General features: G+C 35.6%; 1 protein-coding gene across 1 annotated transcript in view; it reads right to left on the bottom strand.

The window, feature by feature from the left end:
- The window catches only part of TRPM6 (transient receptor potential cation channel subfamily M member 6), a 92,824-nt gene that overhangs the window by 56,664 nt on the left and 13,092 nt on the right, over positions 1-23,068 (bottom strand). The window contains exons 2-15 of the mRNA XM_072404141.1: positions 22,086-22,165; positions 20,841-20,879; positions 18,753-18,933; positions 17,788-18,001; positions 14,562-14,686; positions 13,784-13,955; positions 11,799-11,973; positions 11,111-11,234; positions 9,945-10,020; positions 6,938-7,038; positions 5,309-5,443; positions 3,999-4,052; positions 2,557-2,697; positions 1,690-1,842 (exon numbers count right to left, since the gene is read on the bottom strand). Of these exons, the coding sequence (XP_072260242.1) occupies positions 1,690-1,842; positions 2,557-2,697; positions 3,999-4,052; positions 5,309-5,443; positions 6,938-7,038; positions 9,945-10,020; positions 11,111-11,234; positions 11,799-11,973; positions 13,784-13,955; positions 14,562-14,686; positions 17,788-18,001; positions 18,753-18,933; positions 20,841-20,879; positions 22,086-22,165 (1,770 nt within the window). The remainder of the gene's footprint in view (positions 1-1,689; positions 1,843-2,556; positions 2,698-3,998; positions 4,053-5,308; positions 5,444-6,937; positions 7,039-9,944; positions 10,021-11,110; positions 11,235-11,798; positions 11,974-13,783; positions 13,956-14,561; positions 14,687-17,787; positions 18,002-18,752; positions 18,934-20,840; positions 20,880-22,085; positions 22,166-23,068) is intronic.

Raw genomic sequence — 23,068 nt, 5'->3', positions numbered from 1 at the left:
AAAAACATGATACATTTCCTTAAAAATCTAAATCTTGCAGTCTTGAATGCAGCCAATTTCAGAGGATGTGCAGAATGTTTCATAAGTCCCAAAATCTGAGTTAAACAAAGCAGAACTCATGGGTGTTTTCTTTTAAGGGTCCCAGTCACAAAGTCCAGTAGGTTTAAAGGATAACTGCACTTAGGCACGCAAATATGAGTGCACAGAATGCCTATGTCATGCCCTTTGTCTTAAATTACTATTTTGAGTTTTGATGCACTTTTGAAGAGTAACTTGTACAGGTTGAATAAAATAATATTATTTGAATTTGTAACACCTCCTAAATTTTAGATCTAAGTGGCAAAGTGAAAAACCTGGGGCTGAATTTCGAAAAGTAAAGAAAAATGTTTCCATTTTTTGGTCTCCACTTTTTGAAACCTGATCACCATTTTCATAACACTAACATATTTAAAAACTGGAAACTGATTTTTTTCCTGGTGATCCAAGTTCTGAAATTTGTGCCATAATGATTTTAAAGTAGCAGATAGATTCTCTATTTACTTTGTATAAACTGTTTGCCACTCCTGAATGACAGCTCTAGTCATGACTTTGTTTTCAGGCCCATATTATTTTAGGTACTCAGCCCACGGACTTGCCTTGCACCCATGCACCACTTCTTTCTTACCATATTTTAGCATGTGGATACAAAAAGTACCATTATTGTAATTTGCAAGGGGAACAGGCACTTCTCCCCTTGTGAATAGGTCCCCTTGGCTTTGTTACTTTTTAAATTTCTTTTAAATCCTATTGGCTAATTATGATTGCTATCTATGAATAAAACCCTTCTTTCTAGTTTATCTTGACCTGTTAAATTACATAATAAACAGTAATAAACCTTGAATTGCTTTTAAGGCAGACTGCTTGTCCTACGTGTTTCACACGTTATAACCACCCTTAAATTTATGACTACTGAATAAAAATGTTGTCTTCACAGCTCTTATGACTCTTCTTGAGAAGACCTAGCGTACACTGTATATTTGGCATCATCTACTTCACCCTTGCCTGGTAAAAGGATTACAGGGTCTGGATAGGGCCGTTGTATTACTGCAGATTTGTAGCTCATTATTTGGGATCCAGGCCCGGAGTGTCCTGGAATGAAATAGATGGGCCAGACACTTCTCCCTTTTTCCAGGCTAGACCACTAACTCTGTAGAGGGTCAGAAGAGCCAGGAAGCTAAATTTTGTGTTTATAATCTAAAGAATTGCAATGACACTGATCCCCTGCTGAGAGTTCTTTGTGCACGGTTCCTTGATCTGAACTGGAGCCTAAAATACCTCCCTGGGGTCAGTGGTTTGTTGCTGATCTCCAACAATATATACTGTATATATATATATATATATATATATATATATATATGTATACTCACGTGACCAGAGACTGCAAAAAAAAGAATAACGGCACAAGGCAGTTGATTAGTTGATAGTCAAGGCAATACAAGTGCCTACATTTGTTCCTGTTACTTCAGCTGTTTACTATGTTTCATAGAGATTACCCAAATGTATGAATAAGTTCTAGCTTTAACGTTTATGTTACAGTTCCTGCTCCAAAACACTACCCACATAAGCAAACCTGTATGTGCACTAGGATTAGAAACCTGTCTCCAGCAGAAGGTTTTCAATTAAACTGGATATAAAACTTGAAAGGATCACCTTGCGCTTATAAGGCTGGGCTGTTCTGAAGAAATGAGAATGCAAGGTATTTTCAGGTGATGGAAGCTTACTGTTCATCTGGCTGTTCTGGTTTATGGAAAGATGAGAGAGGCTTCGTACAAGATTTGTAGTAGAGTAGTTGTGGTTGGTTCTCTGACAAAATAGGCAAAGAAATAAACAATAATTATATTTTCAATTATTTTCAATAAGCATTGTATTACTATGTATGTAAACCCTAAACATATTTTTTTTTACATATAGTAGAGAAGGATTAAAACTTTTTGTCCTACAGCAAGAATATTTCTACAGTACCTGCACAGGACATAACAGGAAATGAGAGGAAATCTCTCCAATAGGAGAAGGAATTTACATTTTTGAATGGCTCACTGAAAGAGAGTCTAGCACTTTCTCACACTATTCAAAACTAAAAAGAATAGTCTTATGTATTTATGTATAGTAGTCATCAAAAATCTATTTTTGGTGACAATGTTAGCATATTCTTTGTCCAACAGAAGTCTAACCACACATTTTGAACCCCCAGCAGCTGTTTGGAGATATCGCACTGGACGCATAATTTCCAAAGTTCACACTGATCACAAAAGATGCAGTTTCTAAATGGATGGGAGTAAATTTGGTTCCCACAAAAGCTCCTTCATTTTTATAGCTGCAATTTCTATCTATACACAATTGCATGCCACAGAGAAATCAATATAACATGGTGCATAATATTTAAACTAAAAGTTAAAACTCTTTTTTTAAATGGATTCAATTTTCCTTTCAATTTCTATAGTTATAGCAAAAAATACATTTTTATACCTGGGTGGAAAACAACTAAAGAAGTCACTAAATGTCAGAGAGTAAATATACCTTTTGCTTTCTGTAAAGACCATTATACAGCACCCGAAAACTCTTTCTTGTATAACTACTTCGATATGCTCCACCAATCAGATATTCAATCACCAATCCTACATCAATTAATGTAATTTTGTAGTCTGGTGGAAGATGACTCTGTTAAGAAATGTAAATGAATATTATTTACATTACCAAATCACACAAAATCATAAAATGTGAAATCACAAATACAGTATAACCTACAGAAATTGAATTCTGTATTTTTTAAATGCAAGATGATTTCCAAATGGTTGCCATTGGAATTTTACCAACCAACACACATCACAATGTTTCTTGAACAATGTAGGGTTGCACTAAATGCCCCAATATGCTAATCAGCAATACCTCCCCTGTACCTGTCTGTACGATCTTTATAAAGAGTTTTAACAGTTTATATTTCATGGTGACAAAGTCCCTTTAATTGAACTTGGTTCAGCAAATCAAGCAGCTGTTTGTTTAAGGATTCCACAGGAGATTAAAATGACACAGTATAATATCTCCAAATGGATTACCAAGGACTGACAGTGATGGTATTCATGTAAAAATAAATAAATAATAGAATAATGATATCAATAAATATCAAAAGAAGAGTCAACGGTAAAACGTTTAATACAGCTAATGTGACACATGGTTACGAAAAATATCTATCACTTTACACACAAATTTGCATCTTCAGTATTATGACTGCTTGAAAACAATGAATGTACTAACAAAAGAGAAATTAGTCTATCTAGTAAATACAAAAATTAGAGAAAAAAATCATAAATTTCTGCAACAGCTAAAGAAGTGTTATTAAAGGCCATTTTCCATTGATATAATGACATTATGCTAGGAACAGGAAAGAGAAAGCAGTCAGGTAACATATGGTGGGCTTTTGACATTGTTAAAAAATGTTGGCTTTTGACATTATGAAAAAATGTGTTTGCAAAAAAGATTGTAGCAAACTTTTTAATACAAATGTTTTACTTGCTATTGCCTAAAAAGATTTGTATTGATGTTCTTGTGACAAGACAGTGTTTCACCCACACTTTTATTTGTTGCCCAAAAAATATGGTTAAAACCCAACGCCATCTTAATTCAACAATGAAAGACCATGATCAAACTGATAATTTAGTACTCTTTAGTTTAGTACTTTAGTACTTATAATTTGGAAAAATCTAACAGCATCACACTGCTGACATTGCTCTGTTAGTTTGAGCCTTGCTGTGCCCTTGTGTGATTACAGGTAAACAAGTTTAAAGTTTTACAAAAAATGAAAAAATGGTATTAAAAATTCAAAAAAAAAAGTTTTGCTACAAACTTTTTTGCAAACACATTTTTTCTTTTTTATATCAAAGCATTTACTGTATAATAAGCAACTATGGCTTCTATACATTAATGTTTAATAACATTTGCATAAAATTTCTATAATGTGTTACCTGTTTCACATCTCCAACAAGATGGTACAGAAGCAGATTTGTTGGTCCTTGTTTCTTTAAAATGTAAAAAGAAGAAAAAAACATTACTTGAGAAACTTTATGATTAGTTAGCCTTGATGATATTCAGTTTTGATGAGATTTACCTGCTTGATGATATCTTACAAAAGCATACAAATTTGCAGTACACTGTTTTTTAAACTGCATACATACGCTGGATGATTATCAAAAAAAATGGACCAAGATGGATGCCTATCTTGGGCAAAAATCTAACCTGTGTACAGTGGTCCCCCAAATGTTGTTCATCAATTCGCTCTCAGCGGGAACGACCACTGTACTTTCAATAGAGGAGAGTACAGCAGGTGCCTCTCATGCGCCTCCAAAGAACAGAACAGATCAGGAAAAGCTTTTCCAGTGACAGAAATCTGACTGTACAGGGCTTTAGAAAGACCAATAACCAATGAAGATTCCTTTAGGTAACTAATAAACAGCGTATTTATAAATGATGTGTTAACCAGATTCTGGCCTGAATTTACAAACCTTTTCCACATTTTTTTGGTAAATCCATTTTGAACATGCAGTGAATATGAACTTATGAGTATTGTAGTAATTAAGCACACAAAATAATGGAAAATAAGAGCAAACATAACAGGACAAGAAAGGGAGTTCCAGAAATTTGGTTAGCTATAGAGAAGTTTTGAAGCCATGCATGGAAAGAGGTTTTACGGTAGGTCTGGAAGTCAGAGAGGAAGTCTGTTATTTTTCTTTATTAAATAAATATTTACGTATATACGATAACTATGTGCCCTCCATGTGTATAGGTTTATGAGGACCATTAAACGGCATTGCTGCCCTCACTATTGAAGTTGTCAAGCACTAAGGCCATGTCAGTAGATCTGAGGGTTCTGTCTTATAGTGCTTTGGTGAATGCAGCTGTGGTAGCAGATTTTACACTGACAACTGTTCAAATATGTTACAGTCAAACACCACAGAATGATCAATTTAGGTTTACATATATTTGAAACTTGCTTGAAAATACAGTAATATATCTGTAAAACAATCTAATGTTTAGGACAAGGTATATTAGCACACATCCCTATAGGATGTACATATAAAGTAGTCCGTTACCTGTTCAAAGGGGACACTGGCAGACCATTGCTACAGGATGAACTTATATAAATACTTAAAAAGTGTATTAGTTGTAGATAACTTAGATAGCTCTTATCTAGAAATCATGAAACACTAGCGGGACAAAGGGTAAAGTTACAAAGTACACATGTCTAGGTTGTCTTAAAGTTAATACAGACACTTACAGTATTGTATAGTTCTTCCAATCTGCCTATTGTCAAAAAGCGATGCATATTTACTCCATATTCAATTAGTAGTTTCACAAAGTCCACACGATCCATTACCAAAGCATCTTGCATTGCTTGCTCTAAAGAGCCCACCTTTCAGAAGAAACATGTGAAATTACCATTCTCCTTATAAAACAAAGATGCAAATTTAATGTGCATGTATATTATGTATTAGAATAGATACATGTTTTAATTCAATAAATCTGCCAGCATTTGCTAGCTAGTAGTAGCATTTTACCACTGTCAACAATCTATGCAATGTATGTAAGTTAACATATTTCCACACAAAACAATAAAGCAATAAAACGACCACCCAATGTTAAAATGGCATTTTAGATGGAACAGATGATTTAAGCGGCACCCCAAACATGTAAGAAGCTATCCTAGCTGCAATGGAAAAAAACAAAAAGATAGCAAAGCAGACTTGAGATTGATTTACTAAAGGAGGTTAGGCTGTTTACTCAGCAAAGTGAATTTTGAAAGCCTGGAATGGATTTCATAAAATCATTTACTATTATTTGGCAATTTTTTCAATCCTGGATGAGATCTGTTCCAAATTTGCTGGCTCACCTAGGTTCACACATGATTGGATGTCTTGGAGAGCTTTAATAAATCAGATACAATGAATGTAAGCTTGTGATCAGCCTAAAGATATTTAGTAAATCAACCTCAAAATGGAGGAAGCAACAGAATTTTAATCACATCACCAGTTATTGCTGCCTCATAAATGCAAAAACAAAAAGTAGAACTAATCACTACACTGGCAGAGTAATCTCAGAGGGCTCACTTGAGGACTGCTGAAACATCAGTTAAGTGAAAACATCCTTTAAAAATAACACTGACGTCAAACTACAGACACTTATTTATACATAAAATGTCAGCAATGAGTGACTGACAGCATTTTAAATGCTAATATTATTTTACCTTTAGAAAAAACACCTTTATGTATACTGTATTTGCATTAAGTTACCAACAATCCTAAAGTATAGATATAGTAGAAAAGAAACAGGAAAACTTTGCTTATAGTGGACAAGTGGACAAGCATCATTGAAAAACATAATTAGCTCAGGTACCTGGGGGTATGATCCTGACACTGATTAGAAAGTATTGTTCCACAAATAATGTGTTTTTAATGGTAAACTCTAAAGTTATCTATTACTCTAGGCACCTAGAATCAGTAATTCAGGGATTGTTCATCCAAGTGGAAAATAGGAGTTTACAAAGTCCTGGTCAGGTGTACAGCTTAACAAGTTGAGACCAGATTAGGAAAACCAAGAACAGTTTTTATAATGATAGAAAGATAAGCAACAATCAACATGTTATGCACAAAGGTGTCAGAAGGAAAAACAGTAGCCTCCTTTTTTGCTTCTGTAGAAAACGAGAAGGAAAAATGGTGTTACTTTTGGCAACAACAGCTATGTTCTTTTTATGGTTACATATCAGGTTCATTTGGTGTAACTACAAAAACTTAAAGTAAATGCCACTAAGGATTAAAGCCCCAACAAGTAAGCAGTATTGAAGGGTGCTTTACATTTAGTTGTATAACTACAGAATATAAATAGCAATACTAAGAGCAAAAATACAAACTTTCCAGTGTTGTCCATACACTAGTATGTGTTTCTTAGCAATGTCCACCCTGTTCCAAGTCAGTGCCAAGCTCAGTTGATCTGGAGCAGACATGTTGGTTCCTAAAAAACAAAAGATTTTGAAAAAATTCAGTTTTGCACATTAAGCTGAACCCTGTATAATGCATTGTTAAAACAGTAAAATCACATGTACATAGAAACGTAAATTATAGTATTGCTGCAAAATATATATTTAAAGTATTAATCCACTTGAATGAAGAGAGATGGAAACACTGAAACCAGACCAAACTTTCAGTTTAAAGCAGCTAAATCCATTACAGCACTTAGGGATAGCAGCACTCTAAGCTAGTCACAGCCCTAAACATTGCTAAAAGTAAACATTTGAACATGCTTATAGAAAGAGGGAGCAGAATGATTACCTAATCGCTGTTTTATTTTTCCTTCACTCTCCAGTCACAAGCATGCAGCTGGATAGAGATTAGGCAGTATATGTTGCAGCAATGAAACCTAAGGTCACTGGCATGGCTGTGCTTGGATGGTGCTTGGAGTAGGAGGCGGGTAGTTAAAGCATATGTGATCCTTAACGAATATTTGCTTTCTTTTGGTCTGTTAAACATAGAAAGTACTTTCACTTGTCCGCGGTTCAGGTCACACAACCTGGAGCCCTGCCCATTGATAACTGGACATGGTAAGAAGAGATGGAGCTGCCAGCTGTCACCTTGAAGGTATCTGAATAGGAGGACACGGTTATATGACTGGGAAGGATGAATTAGGGGGTGTACAGGGTTGGGTAGAGGTTGGTGTAAATTTTAAAAGTTGATCCTTGCCACTTGTTGATGGTATAAAGCAGGAAATCTGAAATTACACTGAGGATGAGGAAGAACACCAGAGAAAAGAGAGAGAGAAGTGGAGGGAGATATAATAGTAAAGGTAGTAAAACATAGAGGAATAAATAGTAAAGGTACGATAAACTAGGACGTGTAATGGTAAGAAGGGGTAGACTAGGGGATGTAACTTGCAAGTGTAGTGCAGACTAGGGCAGCAGTCGCTAACCTTTTGGACCCCACTGACCACTAAATTCATAATTTTAAATCCTGCGGACCATTTTTTGAATTTTTTAAAAAAGAAATACATTTGTAAAATAATGATCTTCCTAATGGTGCCTGACAAGGACTGTGGAGGCTCTGATTCATTGATCAGCTCACGGTTAGGTGAAGTATTACTATTGTTACTTATATCATTAGTTGCATTATCTTTGGTTATACTAAAAATATATAAAATAGATCGGGGTGACTGTTGTAATGGTCGAAACAATACTTAAGCGCACAGCTCAGCAATGTTTGCTTCATACAACTAAAGACTACACTGACGTCACGCTGCGCCTCCCTTGTTTTTCTGTCTCTAGTACATTTTGTGAATTTAGTGCAATATAAAGGCGACATTGTCATTGTCAATTTATTAGAATATTGTTTTTGTGTTATTATTAATAAAACATAAAAATTGCAAATAATGTCCACATTTTTCTGTGGACCACCAATATTTTCTTGGTGACCACTGGGAAAGGGGACGGCCTCAAAAGCTGGTACTGGCGAGAGGGGGCAGCACAGGAGGAAAAAAAAATAAATCTAGTCCTTACTACTTGCAGGATCACTAGGTAAAAATATAATAAAAGAAAAAGGCTTGAAAAATAAAACAAATGCAGCCCCCAACCCTTTAGAGCTTCTGTCCAAAAAAACAAAATCAGATTTCTATCCACCAATATCTCTAAACCCCCATATACAATTGTTCGTGGATGGCATTACTGAATTGATTATGAAAAGCAACCTAGGTATACAACCCCATGACACTAACTTTACAATTGCCCATCATCAGGCCTTAAATAAGAAGAGTATTATAATAAAACCCTCTGATAAAAGAGGAAACATTGTTTTCCTGAATGGGGAACACTACCGCCAGATCTGTTATGACATCCTAAACAACACAGAATGGTATTGTGTTATTCCCAAAAGCAAATTATTAGAATTTAATCAAGAATATAACAAAATCATTTGGCAAACCTATGCAGAAAATACTATAAACAAGAAAACAAAAGACTTTCTTACAAATAAGCACCCGATATTACCGACTTTTTTTGCATTACACAAAATACACAAAAATATCCTACGTCCGACAGGAAGTCCCATTGTTTCTGGCATTGCCTCAATATCAGCCAATGCCAGTGAATTAGTTGACGTATATATATATATATATATATATATATATATATATATATATATGTATGTCACCTCTTTTTTAAACTTCCATCTTACCTACAAGACACAATTGATGTCTTAAAACTTACTCAAAATACGATAGTTCCGCCCAATACTATTATTGCAACAATAGACGTAGAATCTTTATACAAGTGTATTCCACACACCCTAGGCATACGTATCATCTCCAAATGCCTTGAGGAATCTTACCCCAAAGCAATGAACCAGAATAAAATCTTACCCCAAAGCAATGAACCAGAATAAATTCATTTTATTCTGTTCATTTAGTACTAAATTTAAAAACTGCAATTTTTAGGGTTTTGTTTTTGTGTTAGCTACACTTTCAGAGAGATACCATATAGGTATTTCTGGAGTGTATTTAACTATTTCCATGGAGTTCAGCTTTGAAACTATTTTCTCAACGCCTTTATGAAGGTTTTTTCTATAAACAAAAACTTTTTGTGGCTCCACAGTTCTCAACACAAGTTTGGCTTTTTAAATACTTAAACTAGCAAGCAATCCTGCATACATACATACATACAGTATGTACATCATTTGTGCAGCCATAGGACCTGCTTTGTAAGACAGCCAAGTAAATACATCATTGTCTAACAGTGGTCATCTTTCTATGTATAAAAATATATTTAAATATTTTTCGATAGATTTTTATATAAGCTTTTAGCATACTGTATACATATATATATGTATTTTTATATACAAAGATTTTTTCCCAATGCACCTAGAACTGAATCCTACCTTTAAGAAGAGCTGTCAGAATGGCCACATCAATGTCTTGTTCAATGTCTTCAGACTCTGCATCAAATATGGTAATCTGAGAAATAAGGTAATAAAAGAAAAACATAAAGTATAACTTCAGGCAAATGTAAATTACAATAAATTGTTCCAGTGAAGTATTCATTGAAAGATGTCAAATAAAGCTAGTATAAATAACTGAACTGGTCTTCATAACAGATTACTGTACAGCAAAGTTGAAAGGGCAGTCAAGCAGAAGGAGCCAATCAGTCAGTTTCACAATATATCGCTTGGCACATCTGAGTGATTATGCTATAGTTTAAATTTAGAGTTTAAAGCTCCACTTCTTGAATCATGATTTTAACAAAAAATTACTGCTTAAATGCATTTATAGGGGCACACTGAGTGTGCTCTAATTGCAAGGCTACTTTTTAAATATAAGTGCCACTAAAGAGAGAATAGAGAAAATGTAGATGGTTTTGTTTCATATTTTCTAAATTTCCTAATTTCCCCTAATCTTGCTTATCCCATCATTATCCAATCACCAGCCTGGGGTCCAGTGACCAAGTAGTATTGCTGACCTTTCTGTTCTGTGTGAAAGGAGTATCTGGATGCCAAGACTTCTAAAGGGAAATACAAATCTTTTAGCACGTTATATAGTTTATGTATACAGAATATAGAGGTCTACTTAACTATATGTCTTTCAAAGGAACAAAAAGAACAGGTCTTACAAATAAATGTAGTTCATAATCAATGTAAAGAAGGGTAGTTTTTAATATTGAACTATAAACCTGGCTATTACTAACAAGCATTGAAATAATAACTATTCTTCATACTAATGGAGAAAACAGTCAACTTTAGCTAAATCCAAAAAGAATACAAGATTTAATAAATGATAAATTAAATAATAAAAGAGATGTAAAACTGCAAGACAGCATAGAGTAAAAGTGAACCTAATAAACAGCATTTATTACAGTTTATGTTTTGCAGATTACTCAGGAGGTACAGGAAAAGTCATGTCTTGCTCTTCAATAGATTTTTTTGAATAAGGGACAAAAGATTTTACCAGTTTGGTAAAAATGTAATTAAGCATGTGGCAATACCCTAAATTATTTTGATTTACATTCCTGAAACTTAGCAAGAAGTAAATAAATGATGGAATGACTTACAGAATCCCGGCACTCCATACACTCTAGCAGAATAGACAAAACATGATTAGCTTGTCTGTGACCGAGATTGAATGTTTTTTTAATCATCTGTAAGATTTCATCCTTTAGGCTTGGAGAGATTTCTCTGAGGGAAACAAGGATGAAAGCACAGGTGTTATTACATAGTCCACTGCTGGGAAGTAACCTAAAACAAACAGATTTAAACAGCAGTTTTTGTGGGAGAGATTAAAAATGTTAAACCATACTTGGTTGGGTCATGCTAACTGAATCATGGAGAACACATGATAACTAAATTTAAAGAAAAAAAATATTATGAACCTATTATTAATTTTATTTTATATAGAATCTTAACCTGTAGTGCAATATAGACAATGGTAGGTAACAATGCAGTAACAGTTTATTACTACACAATAGGCTTAACCAATTATATGGGGGGAAAAAAACATACATGTTAGTCAAACACATGAATACTAATAGGTATAAAAAACACCCAACTATGCAAGTACACTGTTAGGAAGAACCATTACAGCAAAGAAAAAACAGGAGGTCCCTCCCTTATCACCATACAATCTAAGGACACATACCCATTAGACATTAACGTAGTAATTAGTATATCAGTACATTTTTATATATTCTTCTGACAAATTTCAAAATATTTATTACCAATATTGTAACAAGATTAGCCTACCTTCCATCGGAGGTGCGCTTATGAGTGAAAGCCAAAATGTCAGCTGCTCTTCCTGTGCCCTCACAAACCACTACAGGGACTGATGGTGTGCTCCTGACATATTCCCACACCATAAGGATCACATTTGGACCTCCTTCAACAACCAAGCCAACCACTGGAACTCCTTGTCCCATTCCTGTTAATAAATGATAATAAAAAATCAAAGCATATTCTTGACTACATACACACACATTTGTGTTTTCTGTATTTGTAGAAGCATTTACGTGTTTGAGGCATACTGCCAACAAAAGCTTTTCATAAAAAAATTAATCTTCTTGTGTTATAAAGATGTTCTACTGTAAGAACTACAGGAATTCTCTTCAAAATAGTTTGTAGTTTCTTTAAAGATAATGTCAGTAAAATTCAGCTGGTTTCTCATTGTTGCTGACCCTTCACAGTCTATACAGCTTTCCCTGCACTTGTCACCATCTGCCTCAGGTGTGCTGGCACACTGTTGGCAAACTATGTCTCTCAGTATCCCCATCCACCTTCAGCTTCAACATGTTATGTACATTTTTTTTTTTGTTATCGAATCTCGCGATCATGCTAAAACAAACCCCGTGCTCGGTAAAAAAAGTGAAAGTGCAAAAACACCCCACAAAAAACGTGCACTGGGGTACTATTTGTGATCCCTCCTCTAAAGAGGAAGGGCCACCCAATATCCCCAGCCCCTCGTAAGCGAGGCTCCAGACGAGGGCTGGGTACTGAGCCCATCCAGCCGAAGCTGGAATGGACTTACTTGCCCCACTGGCCGAAGCGAGCTGGGGGCCATTTCTCCATGAGACCGCCTAAGCAGGTCCCAACAGATACTAAGCTGGGAGCTTTCCCGAAGAGACACTCCCACTAAGGGAGAGCGCCTGGCTGTTAGACCAAAGCACTCTCCAGGACTTCAGGGCTAGCCCATCAGGGAATAGCACCCTGCATCAAAAAGTGGCAACAAATACCACACCAGTGACATGTGATAACATAAAAAGACATAAATAATAAGTGCACAGTGCATAATACACTGGGCAAGGTTTTAAAAATTACCCATGTGCACTAGCGGCAGCTAATGCAGATTAAAGGCGATGTGCCAAATTAGCATAGTGACGTGCCTAGTATACATTAAATTCAGTGGGTTCCCAGCCCAGTGACTTTAAGGTACCCCCGGATCGCCATTCCAGGGGGACGACACGCAGCGAGATTTGCATAGCTCTCAATACCGAGTGGCCAGACCAAGCTTTCTCTGCACCAACCAGCGGGTCAGTCCACTATCTGGGTGCTCCTTCTCAGGGCAGGCCCTACGCCTCTCTCCGGTGGACCAAGCCGGAGGAATTAGCATAGATCGGCCCCTTACAGAGCTACACCATCAAGCAGACCGTCTTTAACAGAGGTACTTGTGCACTGCATTCTTGCCAGGAATGCCAGTGCCGTTCCACCCTGATCACTGGAAGGATTAGGTACTACACTTGATCTTAGCCAAAAGGCAGAGAAGTGATTTATAGCATTTGATCTTGTAGGTACTAACGCTAATCGACCAACTGGAGTTACAGGAGCATCACAAGACATTTTATATCCTGCCCCCATATCACTAGCTGGCTTAGAGGGCAGGGAGTGTAAATCTAAAACTGTTACAACCTTATCAAGGGCTAGACAAAAATCTGTAACCACCCCAAAAATGTATATTAATATATTCATAATGTCATATATTATATTTATATATGAGGGCAAATGTTTTCCTGAATCCCTGCCCCATACTTGTGCCTACATTACCAATCTGCAATGAGACAACTTGACAAGATCCAATGTTTGAACAAAACTTAAGCTAGTAAAAGATAAAAGATTAACATGGAGATCATTAAATAGGAAATACTAGTCTAATCACATATTATGCCATTTGTTAAAGGCCAGAGATCAGCTATAGGTATATAGAATAATTGTATACCACAATCAATTCAATAACTTACTTGTATGTATTTTCTGAAGTGAAATGTATTGCTCCAAGTTCCTTCTAAGTGTCATCTCACTACCATACTTTCCAACTGTGCCATCATCCACCATGATAAAATGGGAATGCATACTGTTTAGACTACTGAGCTTACTGAGTGGATTTAACAAAGGTTGGTAAAGACAAACTGCCTGCAATAAAAGAGCTTCATATCAAATCTTTTTACTACAAACATACAAATCCACTGAAACATATAGCATGACTTCTGTTAACATATATAACTGGCCTCTATTTGGTAACCATTACCCAATGGGGTAATTTAAAGTTGAACTCAAGAAAAAGCATATATTCTTGAACTACAAGAGGCATGTGTATTTTATGTATTTTTTCAGATATGTGCAGTATAAATTATGTATAAAACAAACATATAAATTTGCCTGTGTACAGGTGCTTCCAGTACACAGATATGTAATTTCTGATCTAGTCTTGCATCTATCCTCCTCTGTAGCCTTCTGCAAACAGGCTGTAGTTGTAGTGGATGTGCAGGTCTGCTGGCTCCCTCTTACAGTTCTGCCCTCTGTACATTTCTATGTTTGCATTTAGTGCATTTAGTGCACACAAAGTGGATTTAAAGTTATTGAGGAATATTTTTGAATGAAATGTTTTAGGGTCCAAAGTTAAGCAAAAATAAAAAATAATATTATTAATAACAATAAAAAATAAATGAAATACAATGTATATAAATTTTCCAGTTGTAATGCAACTGATAACTATAATATATGTCAAAACTTGCTTACATCTTTTCCTATTAGATCCTTTTGATTCTCAATAACTCCCCATGGAGGGATTCCAATTGCACAGATTTTTCTAAGATGTTGGGATGCATGTGCTTTCAAGGCATCACCTACATGTTTAGAGACTCCTAAAAAATAGGACAGTAAGTGAGAATCTGACAGGCTGTATAAGTAAAATACATTGTAAAATACGATGACATTCTTGTCCAGTTTAACAACCACAAATAAAAAATCATGTATAATCATTGGGAGGTAAGATGACATCTTAACATCATGTGGGTCATACAGATGTATTTCACACAATGGGTTTTGGAAATATATTGTATATTTGTATTCCTTTGTGATTTAGCATTGTGTAACAGTTTGTTTCCTTGGCTACCTAATTGTGTAGTCATAAGTACACACATTTATAATTTTGGGAACAATTATACTTAATGTATTTTATCTGATGTTTAAATTAAAATAAATGGGCAGAATATAAATCAAGGGGAAAAAAATCTCTATAATAAGTATAAGTATTCAGTTTAAAAGTATATATATTTATCCATTAAAAGCAACAACATAGGTTTGATTCATGGAAGGCATTCTAAGCAGCCAGTACATGATTTGTGGCCTGAACACCCAAGAAATACCCTGGACATTTAAAACACATGACACTCCCCCTAGCTCACCACAACGTAGTGCCTGAGTAGTCAGTCCCAAGGTTTCAGAATATGTGAGGAAATGGAGGACTAGACACATCTCTTATTAACTAAAACATAGTGATTTTAGTCAGTCTATCAGAAGATAGACTAATATAAGAAAAGTTGCACTTTACAACTTTCTGTTTACCATCCTGTAAGATAGCATGTTTATGTATTAAAGGCAGTGTATTGTGCTAAAATGCTTTTGCAATCACTTTTGCAATCCCAGAAAGGTATTTTGTAACAAAGCATCAAGACACAATCTGTTTGAAAAGATAAGATAAACATACTAATTAAACATACCTGTCATCTTAAAGACTTAATCCTGCAAACTAAAATAACATGTGTAGACCTATGATGATTGTATGAAACTGTGAGCCTTTAATACCTTTCTATATATTTTTGTGAAAGACACAATTTACTTTCTTAAGTAACATATGTGGAGCCAAGATGATTATCTATTGATAGATACCCGATGTCTTCAAGATGAACAGATTAGCGGTAACATAGTAAAATGGTAATCTGATCTGAGCAATGTTGTCTATAGTATTGAGGTTCTATATTGTGAAATGTTGTTGTTATTATTATGTAATTGGTAAGATGACTTGTGTGAATGTGGTAATTACTGTGGGAGAAGCGGCTGCTCTGCAGAATCTATTATTATGTGACAGAATAATTCCTGGCTGAATATCACAGATATTTCTATTTATTACTACAGAATAAGCTCTTACCTATTTGGATTAGTATATTGTGTTTTCTAGATCATACAAGGTCATATTAAAATTATTGCATCCTCCTATTTCCCTTAAATTGATTCTCTGGTGAATTCCTACACTCAGCACCAATTGCCCAACACACTGCCCTTTGACTAAGCCACACTACCTAAAATAGCTTTTAAAGTTGCCTCAGCCTGTCTCTCTGAGTTCAAGAATTTCACCCACAAAGACTAGTGACTTACTTACCCCTTCTACTAAACCAGTGTTTGCCAATTGGTGGTCCACAGTAAAATTTTGATGGTCCGCGGCTCTGGCTGTGGACCATGGCCCTCCTATGGATCGCAGGCTGAGGGCAGAGGACACAACCCACCCACTGTCCCGTGAGAGGGTTCTTCCCCTTTGAGTGACACCTGGCTCCCCACGCATGCGCGGTGCAGAGTCAGTAAATTTAGTGGTCCATGGGTCCAAAAAGGTTGGCGACCACTGTACTAAACTGTAACTAAGACATTTCAGATGATCTGAAGTTGCGGGTGATGTGGCAGTGGCGCAGGCCACAATATAACACAATTTGGAATTTGTTACTGTGGGCCGTGATAGAGGGTGCACTTTAATTTTGCAGCCAGAGACATAATTTTGAGCCTTTTTTGTGGTCAGTATCACAATGTGAGACTTAATAGCACGTGTCATCACACCAATGCAGAACTTATTATTGCAGCCACTGACACCAAAATGGGGTTTAATATTGCAGCCATTGGCAATGATGGTTTATACTTTATGCTAACGTTCTTTTCTGTGTATTCCCTGGGCCTTTTGTGTCTGAAGTTACTTTTTGGACACACTCACCTGCCACCAATGTCACTATCACTTTAAAGTTTGCTTCCCAATAGTTATCAACTGTGGTTTACTTTCAAAAGTACTGAACTAACAATATAAAAAATGTTACACAGTCTGACTCCTTATCAAGTGTTTTTATCTTTGTCTTAACAGTTTCTGGCAGATGAGTATTGTCCAACAATTTTACCGAAATTCTTCTGAAAGGAAAGCTCAGAAACGAATGTGCTGGCTCTCTGTCTATACTCTGTGTACATAAAAGCTTATGCAGTATGATTGTTTCATGCTAACAGTCTTTTGTAACATGTGAGCTGTCCCTGTAAAATAAATCATTTATACAGACTGAAAATATGCTGCCTCTGTAATATTATCAATATTTACCTGTGTCTCTGTATAGTAAGTAATCTCAGTATTTTGAGGGAAAACTCTTTTTTTAGGGGCCCTTTATCTCACTTCCTCTGGTGGGCAGATCCTCAGTCTGACCCTGTCTTTGTGTGAGTGATAGATTAAGCCTGTGGTATCATGAACTATGGAGGCACAATTACAAGACGTAGACAAAACAAACAGAAAAAATGATGGGAATAGGTAATTTTGGATGTTGTTGCAAAGATATCCCTGAGGAAGCCCAATGGTGGCGAAAAGCGTCAGTTTTGTGCACAAACTCTATACGGTCGAGACTTTTGTGGTTCTTCATACATATATTTGTTTGATGACATAGAAGTACTGTGTCTAGTATATAATACCTGGGTCCTGTGAAGTGTTAACAGGACCAAGGTAAAATACCTGATTGCGTTATGTAAATGTTTTTCTTTGATACCATGTAACAAATACACGTATATATTATTTCATACAATCCCTGAGCCGTGAACCTTATTCTTTTTCTTCTTTTACACAATCTACCAGAGAAACTATATTTAAAAAATATATAAATGCTGAACCCTGCTCTAAGAACATATACGGTAACATACAGTATAATGTAAGACAAGATATAACGCATACCTGTGTTTATGCCTTCTGTAAGGATCCATGCCCCAGTAGTCTCTGCTGCCTTCACCAAACCTTTGCTAAACACCTGCTTCACTTTGGAAGGTAGTTTAAAGTTTTGAACGCCTCCATGAACAGATATAACAAGTTTGGGAAGATCCATTTGCCATTCTTTTATCATTAGATGCATCAATTGGTCCAGAGCTGTGTCATAGGATACTCTTATATACTGGGAAAAATATAGATGAAGCTTAAATCTCTAACTCAGTAAACTTTTGTTTAAGTTGTAAACAGTGCATGTGAACTATATCAATGATGATGTTCATTTAACAATCAGTATATTTTGTGCTTAACATAAATGACATTATACAACAACATGTAAAAACTGAATTCTGTACAGTGTGTGACATCGCAAGAAGACTGAAAACTTTGCCTCCCTATGCTTGCTAAAAAACTAAGATGACCAAACTTCTGGTACTCATGTTTTTAAAATTAGAGATTAAAGCTAAACTATACAACTAGAGGGAAAAAATATTAAGGTACTGCTTACAAAAAGCAATCATCTAACGCTTACACTTATCCTCTTACAGAAAATTCAGCAAGCTGTAATTAACTGGTAATGATCCGCTTGTTGAAAATTGTGAGGTGCTAAAAGGAGTCTACCTAAAAAAAACACGGACATTCAAACTGGTGAACTCATGAATATGAACAAGACCATAACACACTTATAGTGGTCTATTTATTATTATCATTACCTAGAACTAACACACTCTCATATTGTATTTTAAGGGAAAATTACCACTTACATCCAATTAAAACCACTGATAAAAAGACTACTTCAAGTATGGTATTTGACGGCAGTATTTAGACATGTTTTATCAGTTTATTATGTCTTAAAAATGCTTGGTATATACTGTACTTCAATCAAAATTAAATTATGCAAATCTTTTATTCATCTTTTGTTTATTTATTTGGCCTACCTTTGCATGATATGTATGATGGCCATCCTGGAAATTGATGGTGCCAAATGCATCTGTGGGGCTTGCTTTTGTATGTTTGTGAACTAACCATTCTTCATCACATCTTCCTTGTGCATCAGAATAAACTGGCCAGTCGTAATCTAAACCTGGATGATCTCCAATTAATCTTCCACAGAAGCACCTAAAGCACAATTCAGCGTTTTTGTGTGAGCCCACTTTATTGTTAACAATGGACTATGAACTGTTTCTAGGGGTGAGGTCCAAAGAATTTTTGCAATCATATACATTTATCTGCACACCTAATATCCTTTGTGGCCACCTTAGTCTATTATAAAATTAGCTTGACAATTTTTTTACCACCATAGCCTTAACACAAAAACTCATCCCTATTTTGTAAGACTTTGCAGGCCCTAAAACGAATGAAGGAATGTAAAGAAATCCGTAGTGTGTACTGCAAAATACAACCTAAAAATATCCCTGTGGAAAAAAATAAACATCCTTACAAGATCTGAGCAGCCATCTCCATTTATATGTTTTTGTTATGGGTGAAAGAAATCACCAGCAGCTACTACATAAGTAACATATGAGTGCTGTGGATGACTACTGAACAAAAAAAAAGTGGAGTAGCATGTGTGTGTGTACATGGGTTATAAGCGCCAAATATATCAATTAGTTAATCAATGTACCAATATCTTAGCATGAACAGAAGCAGGTTTTGGGAGTTTTCAGGTGAATAACAGCAGGGAGTTTGGAAAAAACTATTAACAATTACAAGTTAGAGTGTTTAGGGATACAATTTGTTTTAGGAGAAATGATAGTATATAAATCAAGGGATTGTAGTACTTTTGAATAGTCATATAGTTATCTGGTGAGCCAAATTACCCTGCAAATAAAAAAATGCAAATTACCCTGATATCCTCAACTTGACATGCATTTTAAATTGTCCACACACAATGGGCCATACTTAATAAAGCTCTCCAAGGCTGGAGCAGATACACTTTCATCAGTAAAACTGGGTGTTCCAGCAAACCTGGAATGAATGTTAGAATGCTATCCTAACAAATAGCAAATTACTTTTGAGAAATCCATTTAAGGTTTGTTGGATCACCCAGCTTCACTGTGTATCCTCCCCAGCCACAGAGAGCTTTAATAAATCAGCACCTATGAGCCTGACAGCTCAAAAAAACTGGAATAGATTTCTTAAGAATAATTTGCTATTAGATGGCAAATGTTTTCAATCCTGGACCAGACCCATTCCTGGTGGATCATCCAGGTTCTCACATGATAGTCTATTCTCCAGTCTTAGGTAGCTTTATTAAAACAGGCCCAATTTGTTAGAACTGTTTACTATTGATAGGCAAAAAAATCTCCTAAAATGAAAGTGTAAGAAAAATACTTGAATGAAAAGATTGTAAGAGAGTGTGGAGTCCAAAAGAAGAATGTGATAGAACAGCATTAGGAAGACTTGTTCCTTCCCCTGAATGAGAAAGGTACAAATTCACTTTAGGTGCCCTGTGCCTTGTCTCCAGCTATGTCTGCAATAATGGAACTGTCATACACTATCGTATCTATTACCTGAGTACAAGTCTATTCTAATTTGTCATGTGCACAGTCTTGCTAACATTCTCATCAATATTCTACATTATCAAGGAACAGACAATCATATGCTAGTATTTGCAATGTTTAAGGTGGACCTCATAATTGGCAAATGCAGAATCAATGTAAACTGCACTCAACAGATTAGGTCTACTGGCATTCTCTTTGAGAAGCAAACATACTGAAATAATCACTGCCAGGAAATGCATTCTGCAGAACAATGGACAGAGGCCAGATCCACAGTACATGTGAGGTGAAGCTTACAATATGTACAGTCTCCTTTAATACTTACTTGAAAACAGTGTTACTTGAAAACAGTGTCACAGTAAACAATTATAAACATTTGGTTCTTTGTCATGTAACAATGAAATCTTTTTTCTTAAGCCTTGTTAAATAAATCATCAGGCACCCTGAATTTTTCAGTTAACATACAGACAACAGTTTGCAAAAGGTACACTGCAGTTAGGTAATTTTTATTACAAAATTAATCACCTGATTAGATTTTGGCAGATATGGCATCCTCCATGACATCTGCAAAAGAAAACACAAAGTTAAATTACTCATCTCAAGTATCTTAGCCATACTTCAGTTTGTTTACTGAGGGTATTATAATATTTTGGATTTGTGCATAGCTTTAATATGGGACTGATTAAGGTCAGAAAAGTTACTACTTCCCCAAATAGCCCAGAACTGGAATATTTTCCCTGAAATTTGACCAAGCCAACCATATATTTTCGCTAAGAACTTAACATGACAATAACTACGCAATGTTACTGCATCCCACAGTTGAATGGTTTGCTGAGGGAGAGAAAGTAAGGTGCATGTGCAAAGAATGCTACATAAAAGGGTACCTGCTGATTTGGTCTGCATTGGAAAAACACAGGTTAATTAAGAACGTATCCGATTGTGTCCTATTATGTTAACGTGACCCCAAAACATGATAATGTGCCATATAAATACATTTAAAATAAATATACTTCACCTTATGTAAACATGCTACTAGTCTGGATCACTTGACCTCTGACCACAAAACCACTGGCCATCTGAATAGTAAGGACACAAACTAGTAGATGCAAGGAGGATTTGGACACGGGGAAGAGAAAATAAAAAATCATGCTCTGTAGATAATGCTCCAATTGAATTGACAATGTCCAGAAAATAAATTGGTAATTTAATCATTTAATAGGGTGAATCCTAAAATGGCTTTTCACATTAACACTAATGGGTTATTGCCATCACACTCAACTGCAATATTATTTTTATAATAATATAATAATATAATAATAATAATAATAATAATAATAATAATAATAGGATGTATATAGCACCGACATATTACGCAGCACTGTACAAAAACAGGGGTTGAAAATGACTGACAGACTATACAGACAGTGACACAGGAGGAGAAGACCCTGTAACGGCTGACAAATGCCTGGAAATCTGCAAATATCCACTACGCAGCTTTATAGGCATTTAAAAAAAACATTAGTGTACACCCAGCCTTAAAATATTAAAAATAAGAAATGAAAAATGCTATTTTTTATACTTTACTTAAACTAATATTTATTTTCTGAATCAGTTGTCTGCCTATGTTATAAACACAATTTTTGTGGTTTATAGCACATTCATCTATTCAATAGCCATTCTGTATGGTGATCTCAGTGAGAATTGTGTAATTAATTTTTTTACACTTTTTCAAACGTAGGATTTTAACGCCTAAAAAGTAGAATACACTACCTGTGAGGATCTTTGGTTGCTGGTATTATCTTTGCACATTCTCGTTTGCAGAAAATTCCTTCAATCCAAGATTTCTGAGACTAAACAATAAAAGCAAAATCAATTTAACAGATGTATTAATAACACGGTGTTTTTATAAAATCCCCACCTAATTTTAGAACTAGAGCTAGTGCATTCCTAACACATGATAAAGGAAAGTCTATTTTCCAAGTAAACATTTATGTATTTCCTTATTGCATAAGATCAGATAACAGTTGGACCCAACCCACCTTACAGTATATCCATCCCAAGTGAAATATTCAGTTTCCACAACGGAATGACTCAGCCTAGCTTAAAAATCAAAGGGATTGTGGAACTAGCTTACTAGGGGTAAAGGGAAATAGGTTCATTAAAATGTTAGTCCTGCTCAACTGTCAACAGACCATGGAAAGATTGCTGATTTGTTTTACTTTTAGTAAATGCCTACCAAAATTTTATTTGCAGGTCAACTGCCTACTATTACTGATCTGGGAGCCTATAAGTAGAGGCTTCTCTTAAGGTAAGCTACGTACACACTTCCAATTATTATCGTTGGAAAACGAACAACGAACGACCCTGCACGATATCTACGAACGATCGTATAGCACCGATCCTGCACATAGAGATAACGACACGATCGTTCGTAGATATTGTACTCCTCGTTCGTCGGCGTCGTTGGTTACTTTTTTTACGAACGATTTTTGCCCAATCGATCGTTCGTCGTTCGTTCGTCGTTCATTTTGAACGATAAAAATTGGAAGTGTGTACGCACAGGTAGGCCTAAATGTGGTCATGAAAATCTGCTGTGGGCAGCAGATCTCCCTAGTTTGCAAAGTCACTTTCCTTGAGTTTAATGTTAGTTAGCAGATATGATATAGAGGGTTTCTCCTTTTGTTATGATTTTTTTTTTTCTGACATGTTTCCCCTCTTTCCATCCTCTTACTAGCCACCCTTCTTCTACCCTT

This window comes from Pyxicephalus adspersus, chromosome 3 (assembly GCF_032062135.1).
Source record: "Pyxicephalus adspersus chromosome 3, UCB_Pads_2.0, whole genome shotgun sequence".
Classification (NCBI taxonomy): Eukaryota; Metazoa; Chordata; class Amphibia; order Anura; family Pyxicephalidae; genus Pyxicephalus; species Pyxicephalus adspersus.
The sequence above is the reverse complement of the archived record's forward strand: the minus strand, read 5'-3'. Positions and strand labels throughout refer to the sequence as shown.